General features: G+C 42.3%; 1 protein-coding gene and 1 pseudogene across 4 annotated transcripts in view; both read left to right on the forward strand.

The window, feature by feature from the left end:
- The window catches only part of DAP3 (death associated protein 3), a 41,341-nt gene that overhangs the window by 14,988 nt on the left and 11,729 nt on the right, over positions 1–14,624 (forward strand). For 3 of the 4 annotated variants that reach the window (XM_070367318.1, XM_005898699.3, XM_070367317.1), the window contains exons 2-4: positions 8,245–8,296; positions 12,748–12,870; positions 14,200–14,301. In XM_070367318.1, coding sequence (XP_070223419.1) covers positions 8,255–8,296; positions 12,748–12,870; positions 14,200–14,301 — 267 coding nt within the window. In that variant the 5' untranslated portion in view covers positions 8,245–8,254. Of the gene's footprint in view, positions 1–7,410; positions 7,494–8,244; positions 8,297–12,747; positions 12,871–14,199; positions 14,302–14,624 lie in introns of those variants that run through there. The other variant, XM_070367319.1, reaches the window with a different exon arrangement.
- On the forward strand, positions 5,042–7,271 carry LOC102269274 (small ribosomal subunit protein uS2 pseudogene; annotated as a pseudogene).

The following is a 14,624-nucleotide window of genomic DNA, read 5'->3' on the forward strand; positions in this document are numbered from 1 at the left end:
TCTATCAGATCTAGGCCCTTAAATCTGTTTCTCACTTCCATTGTATAATCATAAGGGATTTCATTTAGATCATACCTGAATGGTCTAGTGGTTTTCCCTACTTTCTTCAATTTAAGTCTGAATTTGGCAATAAGGAGTTCATGGTCACATTCACATTATTGTGCAGCCGTCACACCCTTCATCTCCATAACTCTTTTCATCTTATACCATGAGGAAACCGGTCCTTTATCTGCCTTCCAATAACAATGTGATTAATTTGTGTGCTGCAAATCAGCACTCAAAGAATATGAAAAAACTGAAAGGAGAAATCTTTACTCAATTTTTTCGTAGTATTAGTGGCTTTGAGCCTTTTTTTTTAAGTGCCCTGATTTGTATATATCTTGGAATGTAGATTCAAGGGATTAGATCTAATAGAGTACCTGAAGAACTATGGACAGAGGTTTGTAACATTGCATAGGAAGCAGTGATCAAAACCATCCCCAAGAAAAAGAAATGCAAAAAGGCAAAATGGTTGTGTGAGGAGGCCTTACAAATAGCTGAGAAAAGAAGAGAAGCTAAAAGCAAAGGAGAAAAGGAAAGATATACCCATTTGAATGCAGAGTTTCAAAGAATAGCAAGGAGAGATAAGAAAGCCTTAATAAGTAATCAGTGCAAAGAAATAGAGGAAAGCAATAGAATGGGAAAGTCCTTTTCAAGAAAATTAGAGATGCCAAAGGAACATTTCATGCAAAGATGGGCATAATAAAGGACAGATGCGGTATGGATCTAACAGAAGCAGAAGATATTAAGTAGAGGTGGCAAGAATACACAGAAGAAGTATACAAAAAAAAAATCTCAATGACCCAGATAACCATGATGGTGTGATCACTAGAGCCAGACATCCTGGAGTGTGAGGTCAAGTGGGCCTTAGGAAGCATCGCTATGAACAAAGCTAGTGGAGGTTATGGAATTCCAGCTGAGTTAATTCAAATCCTAAAAGCTGTTAAAGTGCTGCGCTCAATATGCCAGCAAATTTGGAAAACTCAGCAGTAGCCACAGGACTGAAAAAGGTCAGTTTTCATTCCAGTCCCACAGAAGGGCAATGCCAAAGGACGTTCAAACTACTGCACAATTGTGGTCATTTCACATGCTAGCCGGAGAAGGCAATGGCACCCCACTCCAGTACTCTTGCCTGGAAAATCCCATGGACGGAGGAGCCTGGTAGGCTGCAGTCCATGAGGTCGCTAAGAGTCGGACAAGACTGAGTGACTTCACTTTCACTTTTCACTTTCATGCACTGGAGAAGGAAATGGCAACCCACTCCAGTGTTCTTGCCTGGAGAATCCCAGGGATGGGGGAGCCTGGTGGGCTGCCGTCTATGGGGTCACACAGAGTCAGAAACGACTGAAGGACTTAGCAGCAGCACATGCTAGCGAAGTAATGCTCAAAATTCTCCACTTGGCTTCAGCAATACGTGAGCCGAGAATTTGCAGATGTTCAAGCTGGATTTAGAAAAGGCAGAGAAACCAGAGATTAAATAGAAAAAGCAAGAGAATTCCGGAAAAACATCTACTTCTTCATTGACTACACTAAAGCCTTTGACTGTGTGGATCACAACCAACTGTGGAAAATTCTTAAAGAGATGGGAATACCACAGCACCATACCTGCCTCCTTGGAAACCTGTATGCAGGTCAATAAGCAACAGTTAGAACAGGACATGGAACAACGGGCTGGTTCCGAATTGGGAAAGGAGTATGTTAAGGCTGTGTATTGTCACGCTGCTTATTTAACTTGTATGCCAGTTCATCATGTGAAATGCTGGGCTGGATAAAGCTGAAATCAAGATTGCCAGGAGAAATATCAATAACCTCATATATACAGATGATACCACCCTCATGGCAGAAAGCGAAGAGGAACTAAAGAGCATGTTGTTAAAAGTGAAAGAGGAGAGTGAAATAGTTGGCTTAAAACTCAACATTCAAAAAACGAAGATCATGGCATCTGGCCCCATAGCTCCAGAATCACTGCAGATGGTAACTACAGCCATGAAATCAAAAGACACTTGTTCCTTGGAAGAAAAGATATGACCAAGCTAGAGAACATATTAAAAAGCAGAGACGTTACCTTGCTGACAAAGGTCCGTCTAGTCAAGGCTATGGTTTTTCCAGTAGTCGTGTATGGATGTGGGAGTTGGACTATAAAGAAAGCTGAGCACCGAAGAATTGATGCTTTTGAACTCTGGTGTTGGAGAAGACTCTTGAGAGTCCCTTGGACTGCAAGGAGATCCAACCAGTCAATCTTACGGGAAATCAGTCCTCAATATTCATTGAAAGGACTGATGCTGAAGTTGAAGCTCCAGTACTTTGGCCATCTGATGTGAAGAACTGACTCATTGGAAAAGACCCTGATGCTGGGAAAGATTGAAGGCAGGAGGAGAAGGGGACGAAAGAGGATGAGATGGTTGGATGGCATCACCAACTCGATAGACATGAGTTTGAGCAAGCTCCGGGAGTTGGTGATGGACAGGGAAGCTGGTGTGCTGCAGTCCATGGAGTCGCTAAGAGTCAGACACAAATGAATGCCTGAACTGAACTGGAATGTAGAATGAGCACACATTCTATGCTTTCTGCTTTCGGTTGGCCTGTCAATTTGATTTTTTTTGTTTGTTTTTATTTAAAGGTATTTTATAGAACTTGGAAAATGTGGTTTAGTCTGGATTGTCTGCTTTGAGATTATACTTTTGAGATTCACTCTCCTTTTTTCATTAAAATATCTTCTCTCATTCTTATATAAGCTGTGTGTGTCCTTTACCTTTAAAAGCAGTAGAAAAATATTGGGTTTTAAGAGAAGACTTCAGTGAAAAGGATGAATTGGAGAAGTTCAAGGATGGAGGCTGGTAAGATACAAGATGACTGGGTACAAGATGGAAAACTGGTCACATTTTCCTGACCGGCATTTCCCATAATCTCTAAAACATAGCCAGAGTCATGGCCTCAGTGACCACAGGCATACATGGAGAAAGTACGCCCCTCAGGATTATGTCACCACTCTTTGTAGGACCTGACCTCCCTGCAGAGCTGCAGCCCACAGATGTCTCACATCAGTGGTGGTTCCAGGGCATATTGAGAAGATACAGGGAACAAGGTTGAGTAGGCTAGATACTGTTGGAGTGACACTAGGTCATAAGTAGTTTGGGAATTGGAAAAGTTGAGGTTGGGTGGAGGGCTTAGGGTTGGAAATCAGCTGACATGGAGGGTTAGAATTTGTATGGAGGTTGCTTGTCACAGATGGAGGCAGGGAGTTGAAGTAATTGAAATAGGGAAGGAAGGAGAACTGAAGTTAAGAAAATTGAGCTGGTCCGAGATGGTGGTGTTGGGTGTCAGGTGACGCTTGTATCAGGTGGAAATCGATGCTGGGTGGTTTGGGGCACTGGGCTGTTGTGTTGGTGGTTGCCAGAAGTGCCCCCGGGTTCTCTGATTCCTTAGAGGGACTCAGAGGTCAGCATATAGTTGTACTTACAGCTGTGACTTATTACAGCAAAAAGATACAGAGCAAAATCAGTACAGGAAAAAGGCACACTGGGCAAAATCTGGAGGAAACAGGTATAAATTTCCAGGAGTCCTTTCCCAGTAGAATCGTGTAAGACACACTTGATTCCTTCAGCAAAAAGTGGACAACACATGAAATGTTGTTGCCACCCAGGGAAACTGTCAACAGTCTCAGCGCCCAGGGTTTTTAATTGGGGCGGGCCATGCAGTCATTTGCTGCCTGGCGTGTACTAAAATTCCACATTCCAGAAGGAAAGCAAGTGTTTAACATAAACCATGTTGTTTGGGTAAATAGTTTAGGCACAGTGAGTCACTCTTACCCATTCTGGGAGTGATGGGAACTCTCCCCAGCTAAGGGGCAGCCTTGCTCTTTTAGTTCTTTCCTGCACAGTTGGATTAGGTAGCGTGTGGTGGGGGTGGGCTCTGGGCGGTGGTGAGCAGCAATGGAGGCACTAAGGCAGAGCTAAGGAGAATGGGGAGCAGAGGGTCCCTCGACTCTGCCTGTGGCCTAGCAGGTTCATCCTCAGGCCTGGGCATATGCTTATTCCACAGCAGCAACCCTTCCACTCACACTCAGGAGAATGTAATTAATAGTATTTTGTGGAGTTCCAAGGGTTCTAAGACCAAGTAAATTTGGATTAAAAAGATTTGGGGGACTTCCCTGGTGACCCAGTGGTTAAGAGTCCACCCTCCAATGCAGGGGATGCAGGTTTGATCCTTGGTCGAGAAACTAGGATCTTGGGGCAACTAAGCCCACAGGCTGAAGCTGTCGAGCCCACGCATTCTTGTGCTCCACATCCAGAGAACCCCCTTGGGCTGCAAACAGAGAAAGCCTGCACACCACAACGAAGACCCAGGGCACCTTAGGGGAAAAAAATTCTCTTTGCTATTTTTTTTGGTTTTGTTTTTGTCACTGAGTCATATCCAACTCTTTGCAACCTTGTGGACTGTAGCTCACCAGGTTCCTCTGTCCATGGGATTCTCCAGGCAAGAGTACTGGACTGGGTTGCCATTTCCTTCTACATGAGACCTTTCCAACCCAGGAATCCAACCCACATTTCCTGCATTGGCAGGCATGTTCTTTACCACTGAACTACCACGGAAGCCCCTCCTCTTTACTATAGTTTTCCCCAAAGCTTTTAAATATGCAAATAGATAGCATATTCAAAAGCAGAGACATTACTTTGCCAACAAAGGTCCGTCTAGTCAAGGCTCTGGTTTTTCCAGTGGTCATGTATGGATGTGAGAGTTGGACTGTGAAGAAAGCTGAGCGCCGAAGAATTGATGCTTTTGAACTGTGATGTTGGAGAAGACTCTTGAGAGTCCCTTGGACTGCAAGGAGATCCAACCAGTCCATTCTGAAGGAGATCAGCCCTGGAATTTCTTTGGAAGGAATGATGCTAAAGCTGAAACTCCAGAACTTTGGCCACCTCATTCAAAGACTTGACTCATTGGAAAAGACTCTGATGCTGGGAGGGATTGGGGGCAGGAGGAGAAGGGGACGACAGAGGATGAGATGGCTGGATGGCATCACTGACTCCATGGACGTGAGTCTGAGTGAACTCCGGGAGTTGGTGATGGACAGGGAGGCCTGGCATACTGCGATTCATGGGGTCGCAAAGAGTCGGACACAACTGAGCGACTGAACTGAACTGAACTGATACATACATTGTAATTATTCAAGAAATGAATAACTGTATAGCATTCTCAAGTTTCTTTGGCCAGAGAACATTGATGCATCTTATGACTAGTTTCACCAAACTCATTTTGTGAACTGCTGCTCTAGAACTTTTGGTTTTGAAACACAGCAAAGCAGCCTGGAATCCCACATGTAAACAGGAGGCAGGCCAGTGGAGACCATGCCAGGCTTGTTCACCGTTGAATGCTCTGTATGATTGGGCATGTAGAAGCATGTCACACGTTTTTTTGGAATGACTGAGTTAAGGCGTGCTTTGACATCTTTATTAAGAAGTTAACTTTTCTACACTTCCCAGACAAGGATCCATAACAGCATTGTTTGGGATTCCCGTTTTAATTTAAAGGAAAGCTTTCACAATATCTAGAGTCCTTTATGTCCTGCAGATGAAGGGCGTGGGTGTCCTTAAATTTCTTGCAGCTGGGACCCACGCTTGACTTCCAAATGGAACAGTACATCTACAAAAGGAAAAATGATGGCATCTACATCATAAATCTGAAAACCTGGGCGGAACTTCTGTTGCAGGTCGTGCCATTATTGCCATTGAAAGTCCAGCTGATGTGAGTGTCACGTCCTCCAGGAAGCTGTGTTGAAGTTTGCTGCTGCTCCTGGAGCCACTCCTGTTGCTGGCCGCTTCTCTCCCGGAACCTCACTAACCAGATCCGGGCAGCCTTCCAGGAGCCACAGTTTCTGGTGGTTACAGCTGCTCACAGAGACCTCTTACGTTCAGCTGCCCACCATTGCTCTGTGTAACACAGGCTCTGCAAAGAGGAGAGGAGAGTGGACGTTGTCATCCCATGCAATAAGAAAGCTGACTTGGTGGGTCTGATGTGGTGGATACTCACCCGGGGAAGTTCTGCACATGCATGGCACCATCTCCTGTGAACACCGATGGGAGGTCATGGCTGATCTCAACTTTTACAGAGATCCTGAAGAGACTGAAAAAGAAGAGCAGGCAGCAGCTGAGAAGGCTGTGACCAGGGAGGAATTTTACGGTGAATAGACCCCTTCGGCTCCTGAGTTCTTTGCTGCTTGACCTGAGGCGGCAGACTGGTCTGCAGGCGTGCGGGTGCCATCGGTGCCTATTTGGCAGTTCCCTGCTGCAGCCTGGAGTGCGGAGCCTGCCTGAAGACCACTGTGCAGCTCCCACCGCTCAGGCCCCTGAAGACGAGGGCGCGACCACTGAGTAGTCTTAAGCTGTTCTTCCACAAGCTAAAATGGAAAGAGGTTGATGGAAAATAAACTGTTTCTAAAAGAGAAAAAGTAAACTTGAAAACTAAAAGGGAATAAAATTCATAGGAGTTTACATCATCTCTTAACTGTACTATAAGCTCTTTTGAGTCAGAGACCATAACAGCTTTGTTCACCATCTTATTCACAGGCCCTGGCATATAACAGGTGCTGTGTAGCCGTTGAATAAATGAGTTCAACTTTATTATCTACTAGTGAATATTGAGAGTTGCATTTAAGTATTTTAAACAGTTTTTTACTTCACATGATTAAGGTTTTTCTGTTAAATATTTCCAGCATACAAATGCGGAGAAGGCCCTGGCACCCCACTCCACTACTCTTGCCTGGAAACTCCCATGGACAGAGGAGCCTAGTGGGCTGCAGTCCATGGGGTCACTAGGAGTCAGACACGACTGAGCGACTTCACTTTCATTTTTCACTTTCATGCATTGGTGAAGGAAACGGCAACCCACTCCAGTGTTCTTGCCTGGAGAATCCCAGGGACGGCGGAGCCTGGTGGGCTGCCGTCTGTAGGGTCGCACAGAGTCGGACATGACTGAAGTGACCTAGCAGCGGTAGCAGCAGCAGCATACAAATGAATAAACAAAACACATATGGCATAAAAATAAAAAAAGCAAATGATCATATATTCATTATCCATCATTTGAAGTAGATCATTATAATTTTCTTTGTGTCAGTCAGTCACTTCAGTCGCTCAGTCGTGTCTGACTCTTTGCGATTCCACAAACCGCAGCACACCAGCCTCCGTGTCCATCACCAACTACCGGAGTCCACCCAAACCCATGTGCATTGAGTCGGTGTTGCCATCCAACCATCTCATCCTCTGTCGTCCCCTTCTCCTCCTGCCCTCAATCTTTCCCAGCATCAGGGTCTTTTCCAGTGAGTCAGCTCTTTGCATCAGGTGGCCAAAGTATTGGAGTTTCCTTCCAATGAACACCCAGGACTGATCTCCTTCAGGATAGACTGGTTGGATCTCCGTGCCCTTCCCCAGTCTTGTCCCTTTATCTCTTCCCTAAGGGTAAATACTATTCTAAATATGTGTTTATCATGCTCCTTCTCTTTCAGTTTTACTACATACAAGTGTATTCCCCAAATAGCATTTGTGTTTTGAGTTTCATACGAACTATATCATGTTCTGTATTAGAGCTCGCCCTCAGTATTAGTTTTGAGGTCCATCTATGCCATACATGTAACTGCACTTTACTTTTGTATGGCATTCCATTGTGTGACTGTCTTGGTTTATACACTCTTATATCAGTGGACATTTGTGCTTTTTACAGTTTTTGATTATTCATATTCTACTACTATAAACATTGTAAGACATATTTTTCAGTGTACCTGTATATGTGTTTTTCTAAAATAAATACAGAGTAGAATACCTGGGCCATAGTTATATACCTTTTCAACTTTACAGGTAATTTCAAATTTGTTTTCTAAGATATTTGTATTTATAGTTCCATTGACAGTATAGGGAAGTTCCCAGTGTTCCCCGTGCTCTAGCATTTGCTGTTGTCTTTTTAATTTTTCTCAATATGATGATTGTGGAAGTCTTTTTGTTGTGGTTTTAATTTCTATTTCCCTGATTTGTCATCAGGGTGAAACTCTTCATAGATTTACTAGCCATTTGTATTCCCTTTTCTGCGAAATACCTGTTCATGTCCTCTGTTCGTCTTTTAATCAGTGTCCAGGCAGTCTTTATTCTAGATACTAACCCATTGTGCAGATATCTTTTCCCAGTTGTGGCTTACCTTTTCACTTTTTTTTTAAAGCACAGGGATAATGCTGAAAGGAATGACAAGGCTTGTCTCCAGGGTCCATAAGGTGAGTCCTAACTGACCTAAGTGCTTTGTGCAAACTGTCTTTAGGTGGATTTCCTTTCTAAATTGATTGTATCCAGAATAAAATGCTCTGGTGAACTTGAGCTGACTGACCACTCAAAAAAAAGCATTCACAATTCCTTTTCTCTGCCATACACATCACTCCTAACTGCCCTAAAAATCCAGTAACAGGTCTTAGTAGAATAGTTGTCCTTGGAATTTTACCCTATCATAAAACATTTTTTAGTAGATAAATAAGCTTAAGCACAGTTGTCTTTATTAACTTTTATTATTCTCTAGTTGAGTTCTCATCCCTTAATAAAGTATTGAAAAAAAAAGTTGCTAATTTCTGATAGTTGATTAAATAACAGTCATATGTAAGAAGGATGATTCTGTTACTTTACTTCATTCTCTCATCTAATGAGCAAATAGTTTTTCAGCACATTCCATGGGGCAGATGCTCGGGATTCTAAGATGACTCATCTCACTAATAACGGTTTCTGTTTGTTGGGCATCCATTATGTGCCAGACACTGTGCTAAGTGCTTTGTTTCTCTTAATCTTCATGATCAACCCATAAGGTAGATAATATCTTTGTTTCACAGATGCAGAAATTGAGGATTAGAAAGGCTAAGTAACTTGCCTGAGGTAACATGGTGTGAAGTTGTCGAGCCCACACTAGATGGTGGGTCTGTCTGACTTAAAAGGCTATGACCTTAACCACTCTGCTGTATTGCATTTTATGGCCCATGTTTTTCTTTCAGACCTCCAAATCCAGTAACAGAATCATGATTAAATGATTTTGTCATAGTATGGTGAAGGCACCTAACTGGATTAGTAGGATCCAGAGGTAATCCTAAAGAGCTAAATCCTGAAGGATGAGCACTGAGCAGAAGGGCTTAGTCACTCCCATCTGATCATTTAATTGCAGATTTCCTTAAAAAGGAGTCCTTCCTCTTATGGGAGTCATCTTTTCCCCAGAGATTCATGACAAACCTATGTGCATAAAATAACCCATTTTTATAAAACAAAATGAAAGGAGATATCAACAAATGGATGGACTCTGGCCCCAACTAATTATATTAAAAGGCTACAATTTCTTCTTCCTAATAGCAGACAAGAAAGTCTTGAGTCCAAACTGCAGAGGAATGTCAGTGAGAAAATTGTATGCTTTCTGTAGATTGGTTTAGAGGAACCTTTATTGGCTCATGAATGCTCTCTTTCAAGAACTGTGTGATTTTCATTCTGGAACAGTGCAGAGGCAGCTGTACATATGGTTGTTTGCCCTGGAAATGAGAGGCTAGCTGGGTGATGCCATGTATCACACTAAGAAGGAAGGAGTCCATTTTGTTAGCTTTTAATTTGCTGCAAAAAAACACTTAACTAAAATGTCATAGGTTTCTTGTAGAAATAGCACCACCTAGTGGTCTTTGAATATAATTTCCCATTTGAATGCTACTTTATTTGGAGACATGTTTTCTCTGCAGTAGAACTCAAAAAATTTTATCAGTAGTAAGGTGCATTGTCCAGATGCTATGTTGAGGTAACAGGCCTCGAATTCTCATTGGCTTAACTCAGCACATGATACTGGTTTTTGTGTATTTTGTGTGTGTTTTGTGTCTGTGCTTTGTTTTGCTATTGCTGTATTTCCGAAATGATTATCAGGCAGGGAATTCCCTGGCAGTCCAGTGGTTAGGGCTCTGAACTTCCCCTGCAGGAGGCACAGGTTCAATCCCTGGTCGGGGAACTAAGATTTCACATGTTCTGCGCTGCAGCCAAAAAATAAAAATTGGTTTATAAGCAGATATGGGGGCTTCCCTGGTGGCTCAGATGGTAAAGAATCTGTTCTCAATGTGGGAGACCTGGGTTCAGTCCCTGGGTTGGGAAGATCCCCTGGAGTAGGAAATGGCAACCCACTCCAATATGCTTGCCTGGAGAATTCCGTGGACAGAGGAGCCTGGCAGGCTACGTTAATGAGATTGCAAAGAGTCGGACACGACTGAGCGACTGAACTGAACTGAACTGATCTCACATTGTAGATTTGTTTGCCACAGCAGAAGAAAAAAGGGAATTTTTACCCATTCTTAGCTGCCTGACTAGAAGTGACCCAAGTTATTTCCATTTAGAGCTTATTAGCAGAACTAATCGGAGAAGGCAATGGCACCCCACTCCAGTACTCTTGCCTGGAAAATCCCATGGACAGGGGAGCCTGGTTGGCTGCAGTCCATGGGGTCGCTACGAGTCGGACACAACTGAGCGACTTCCCTTTCACTTTTCACTTTCATGCATTGGAGAAGGAAATGGCAACCCACTCCAGTGTTCTTGCCTGGAGAATCTCAGGGACAGGGGAGCCTGATGGGCTTCCGTCTATGGGGTCGCACAGAGTCAGACACGACTGAAGTGACTTAGCAGCAGCAGCAGCAGCAGAACTAATAATGTGACCCCAATCAATCTGCCAAGGAGGCTGGGAGATTAGCGTATTTAGATATGTGATAAACATTGCTGTCTCTGCATCCTCAAAGTTGCAGCAACTGTATTACTTTACCCTATTACTTTGTATTTGGTTGGCCAAAAAATTTCCATAAGATGTTATGGAAAAACCTGAACGAACCTTTTGGCCAACTCAGTATTAATGTATGCGAATCTGGTTCAGAGGTTTGTATGTGCAGTTCACTGTCAGTTAGCTTGATGCTATATGTACTCCCCCATCACATGTCTCTGGGAAAGACTTTTTATTCCAGGGCACGAGCATGAAGCGTTTGTGGTGCATTACGTACTCGGAGAAGTAGACACAAAGATGTACAATATCTGATCCCTTCTCTTCCAAGTGTGTGTGGCCTAAAATGGGAGACAAACTTACATGTAAGATAGCATGATAAAGATTTTGGAGTCAGACAGACTTGGATTTGGATTCTGGTTTCAATACCTACCAACTCAATGACTTTAGACAAAATTATCTAATTTCCCTGAACCATGATTTCCCTCATAATAAAGTAGTGTAATTCTCTACCTATCTTCTAGGATTCTTAGCTCAAAAATAATGTGTATATGTGTTGCCTAGCATTTTTTAGGTACTCAGTTAATGAAAACCATGAATGTAGTTCCAGGCAGAGTAAAAATGCATGCAATACAAAGAAAGTGCTATCAATAGAGAGGGAAAGATAATTGCTTTTGCCTGGAGGTGTCTGGCAAATCTTCACAAAGGATATGTCATTTGAGATGAGTCTTAAAGGATGAGTAAGATTTAAATAGGGAGAGAGGGAAGTTGAAGTAGAATGAGCAGAATTATAAAGGCATAAAAGTGAATAACGTGTTTTAGCATAGTTGGCTGGCTAGAGTATGGACTCTATAAAGGGGTGGGACTAGAAAGGTGGGTTGAACTTACAGCAGTGGCCTTCGTTATCATATTAAGGACTTTGAGACTTATTTTAACATAAGTAAAGAATCATCCCAACTTTTTGATTAGCTGAAGGTGAAACCTGTTTGGGAGGACAAATCTTTTGGACTGTCAAAGATTCAAAGATACTAGTTAAAAAGCTGTTACGGAGTTAAAGGTCTTATAAATGGATAAAAGTGTTACAAAAGGTGGTATAAAAATAATATACATTGTCTACACTCATGCAGCTGCTTAGTGAGACTGAATATAAATACAGGCAGCTTTCCTATTACCTGTTGACCTAGCAAGCAACTCCCTTACTATAACCATCTCTCACACCCCTGTCCTCCTGACTCTGCTGGATCCGTACTCTAATCTTTCTCTTGTAACTGGCATCTCTTTACTTATAAACAAGGCCTGTTATCCTAACTCAGCTTGGGAGTTCTCCAGTTAGCTTTTTCTTGGATTTATCTCCTGAAATTGCATCCTCTTCCCCAGCCTTCCCCCAGTTTTGAGGTTTCCATGTGCAGTTCACCAACTTGCCTGTACAGCAGTGTATTTTCACTTAGCTGGATGCTTTACACACTCCCTCATTACTCGCTCTTAATGAAAGATTCTTTATTTGGGCAGAGCTAGCCAGCACATTGTTGCAGGAAGTGTAATTATACCTGACAAATAGGAACATTGCACTAATCCCCTAATAACTGAGGTGACTAGGATTACTAGACAGCGGGGAATTGTACAGTACTGACCTCCATTCATCACTTTGGGCAAGAGCATTAAAAGAAGTTTCCTGAGTCTAGTTGTTAATGGCTGAGCTATACTCCTGAACAGTCTCTAATGGAATTGTTTCCATGTGGGACAGCGCCCAGACATAGCAACACCAGCTGGAACAGATTCAGAGTATGAATAATGTGATTGGACTTAGAGAATTATAAATAATAACAAGGTTCTGTTTTACATAAAACTAAAATGCATGTTAGTAATATTTTCCCCTGTTGCACATCTGGCTTTAAACCTCAGTGTTGTAGCAAGCACAAAAAGCCTAGTAATTTAAAACTAAAATGGTTTCTTTTATAGTTGGACCCTGGACGTTTTTTGCACTTAGGGACCCAGGCACCCCAGTGCCCTGTTGCTCACTTGGATAACCAGGTTCCAACTGAGAGTCCCAGAGCTATTTCCCGCACTCTTGAGAACGATCCGGTAAGTTGCTAATGTGTATATGGATTTTTTTCAGGGCTTATAATTTGTTTGCCATTGTTTTATGTATCAGGAAAACTGAAACCAAAGGAAGGTAAGCAGATATACATACAGTCAGACAGTGTACCTGAGACAGCATTCTGGAACCTTCATCTTCCCCATCCCTATCTGATCCTCTAGTAACATAACTCAGGCAGCTCAGCCTGTATCTGTTCTGATTTAATGCCTGCCGTTGAACTCACTTCATGCTGTCAGTTTTGTTATATATAGAGTGGGTACCTAGTAAACAGTTAAATACTCAATATCTTAGAAGTTAAATTTAGTAGTTATTGTTGATCTTACTGTATGATGGGTTAGCAAACTTTTCCTTCAGGGACCAGATAATAAATATTTTAGACAGATGAGCCAAAGTGATCTCTGTTACAGCTGCTTAGCTCTGCCATAAACAAATGGCTGTGCTCCAGTAGAACTTTATTTATGAAAATGGATAGCCAGTCATAGTCTACCAACCCTGGTTTGGAGAATCCTAAGAAATCAGCTTACATGCCCAGGATCACATGGCAGGGCAGGTCCAGAACACAGTCTTCCTAGTAACCAATCTGGTTGCATTTTCTATCTCAGGTCCCATTAGGCTAAACACTTATTTCTCATTCCTCAGTATTATTGTTGCCTCTTATAAATGAAATTAGTTGTGTGATCTGTGCCTAAATGTGAAGGGAACCAATAGTTTTTCTCTCCTTTTTGTTCCTACCCTTGCCCCCTGAGTTGCCCCATCTTAACATATGCTGCACATGTGGAATGGGAAAAAAATAACTCATTACCCAAAACACCATCTCAGCAGGGTGTGTTGTATTTATGTCTCTAGCGTTCATCTACTTTCACAAGCACAAAATGAAATAGGATAAGTGAATGAAGTCATTGAAGTGTCTTTCAGCTTTCCCCTGTAATTGTAGTCCCTTTATCTGCCAGTTCCTCTGGGGTTTCTATGGCAACAGTGGCATGCAGAGGATCTTGTCACGTGATTGGAGCATCTCTATACACAGCACAGAAGAATCCAGATGGCAAGAATTGTCTCTGCTGCCTCCACATCTAGGGTTCATGTTGCTGAGCAACTGGCTGCATCATTCAGGCCAATATAAGCTTTGTGTTCAATACATGCACTGTGGATTTGGGGACAATAGTGAACATTTTTGTCTAAGATAAGAAATTAAAGAATAGAATATCTTTTCCAGCTCTGAGAACTGTTTCCTCAGTAGCGTCTAGAAAGCCCTTGATGCTTTTTCAAAGTCTTTGTCGCTCTCCATTATACTTGTTTGCATTTTTATTTCCTAGGCCAAGCATGGGGAGCAGCACGTGGGTCAGCACTACAACATATCCATCCAAGAACTGAAGACCGTGTTCCCCCATGGCCTGCCTCCTCGCTTTGTAATGCAGGTGCTCAAAACGGGAGGGTTTTGGAGGGAACTTGTAACACAAGGTGTTGATAGCAGAGGTGTAGAATTAAATGAGTAGAAAACTAAAAGATTTAATTTGAATCTTTAAAAAGATAAATTCAGCTATTGATTATTTTTTGTGAATAGTGCTGTTGTTATTATTTTAAGCAGATCTGAAGTTAACGAATTTAAATTCTTTTTGAAGCCAGGCAAAATATTCTTAAGTAAATAAATAATACCCCACTCTTTTTTCTTGTGTTACCCAACAGGTTTCTAGAAACTTCAGCCTTCAAAAATTGTTAAAAATTAATTTAATATTTGCTT

The sequence above is a fragment of the Bos mutus genome, chromosome 3, assembly GCF_027580195.1.
Source record: "Bos mutus isolate GX-2022 chromosome 3, NWIPB_WYAK_1.1, whole genome shotgun sequence".
In the NCBI taxonomy this organism is placed as follows: Eukaryota; Metazoa; Chordata; class Mammalia; order Artiodactyla; family Bovidae; genus Bos; species Bos mutus.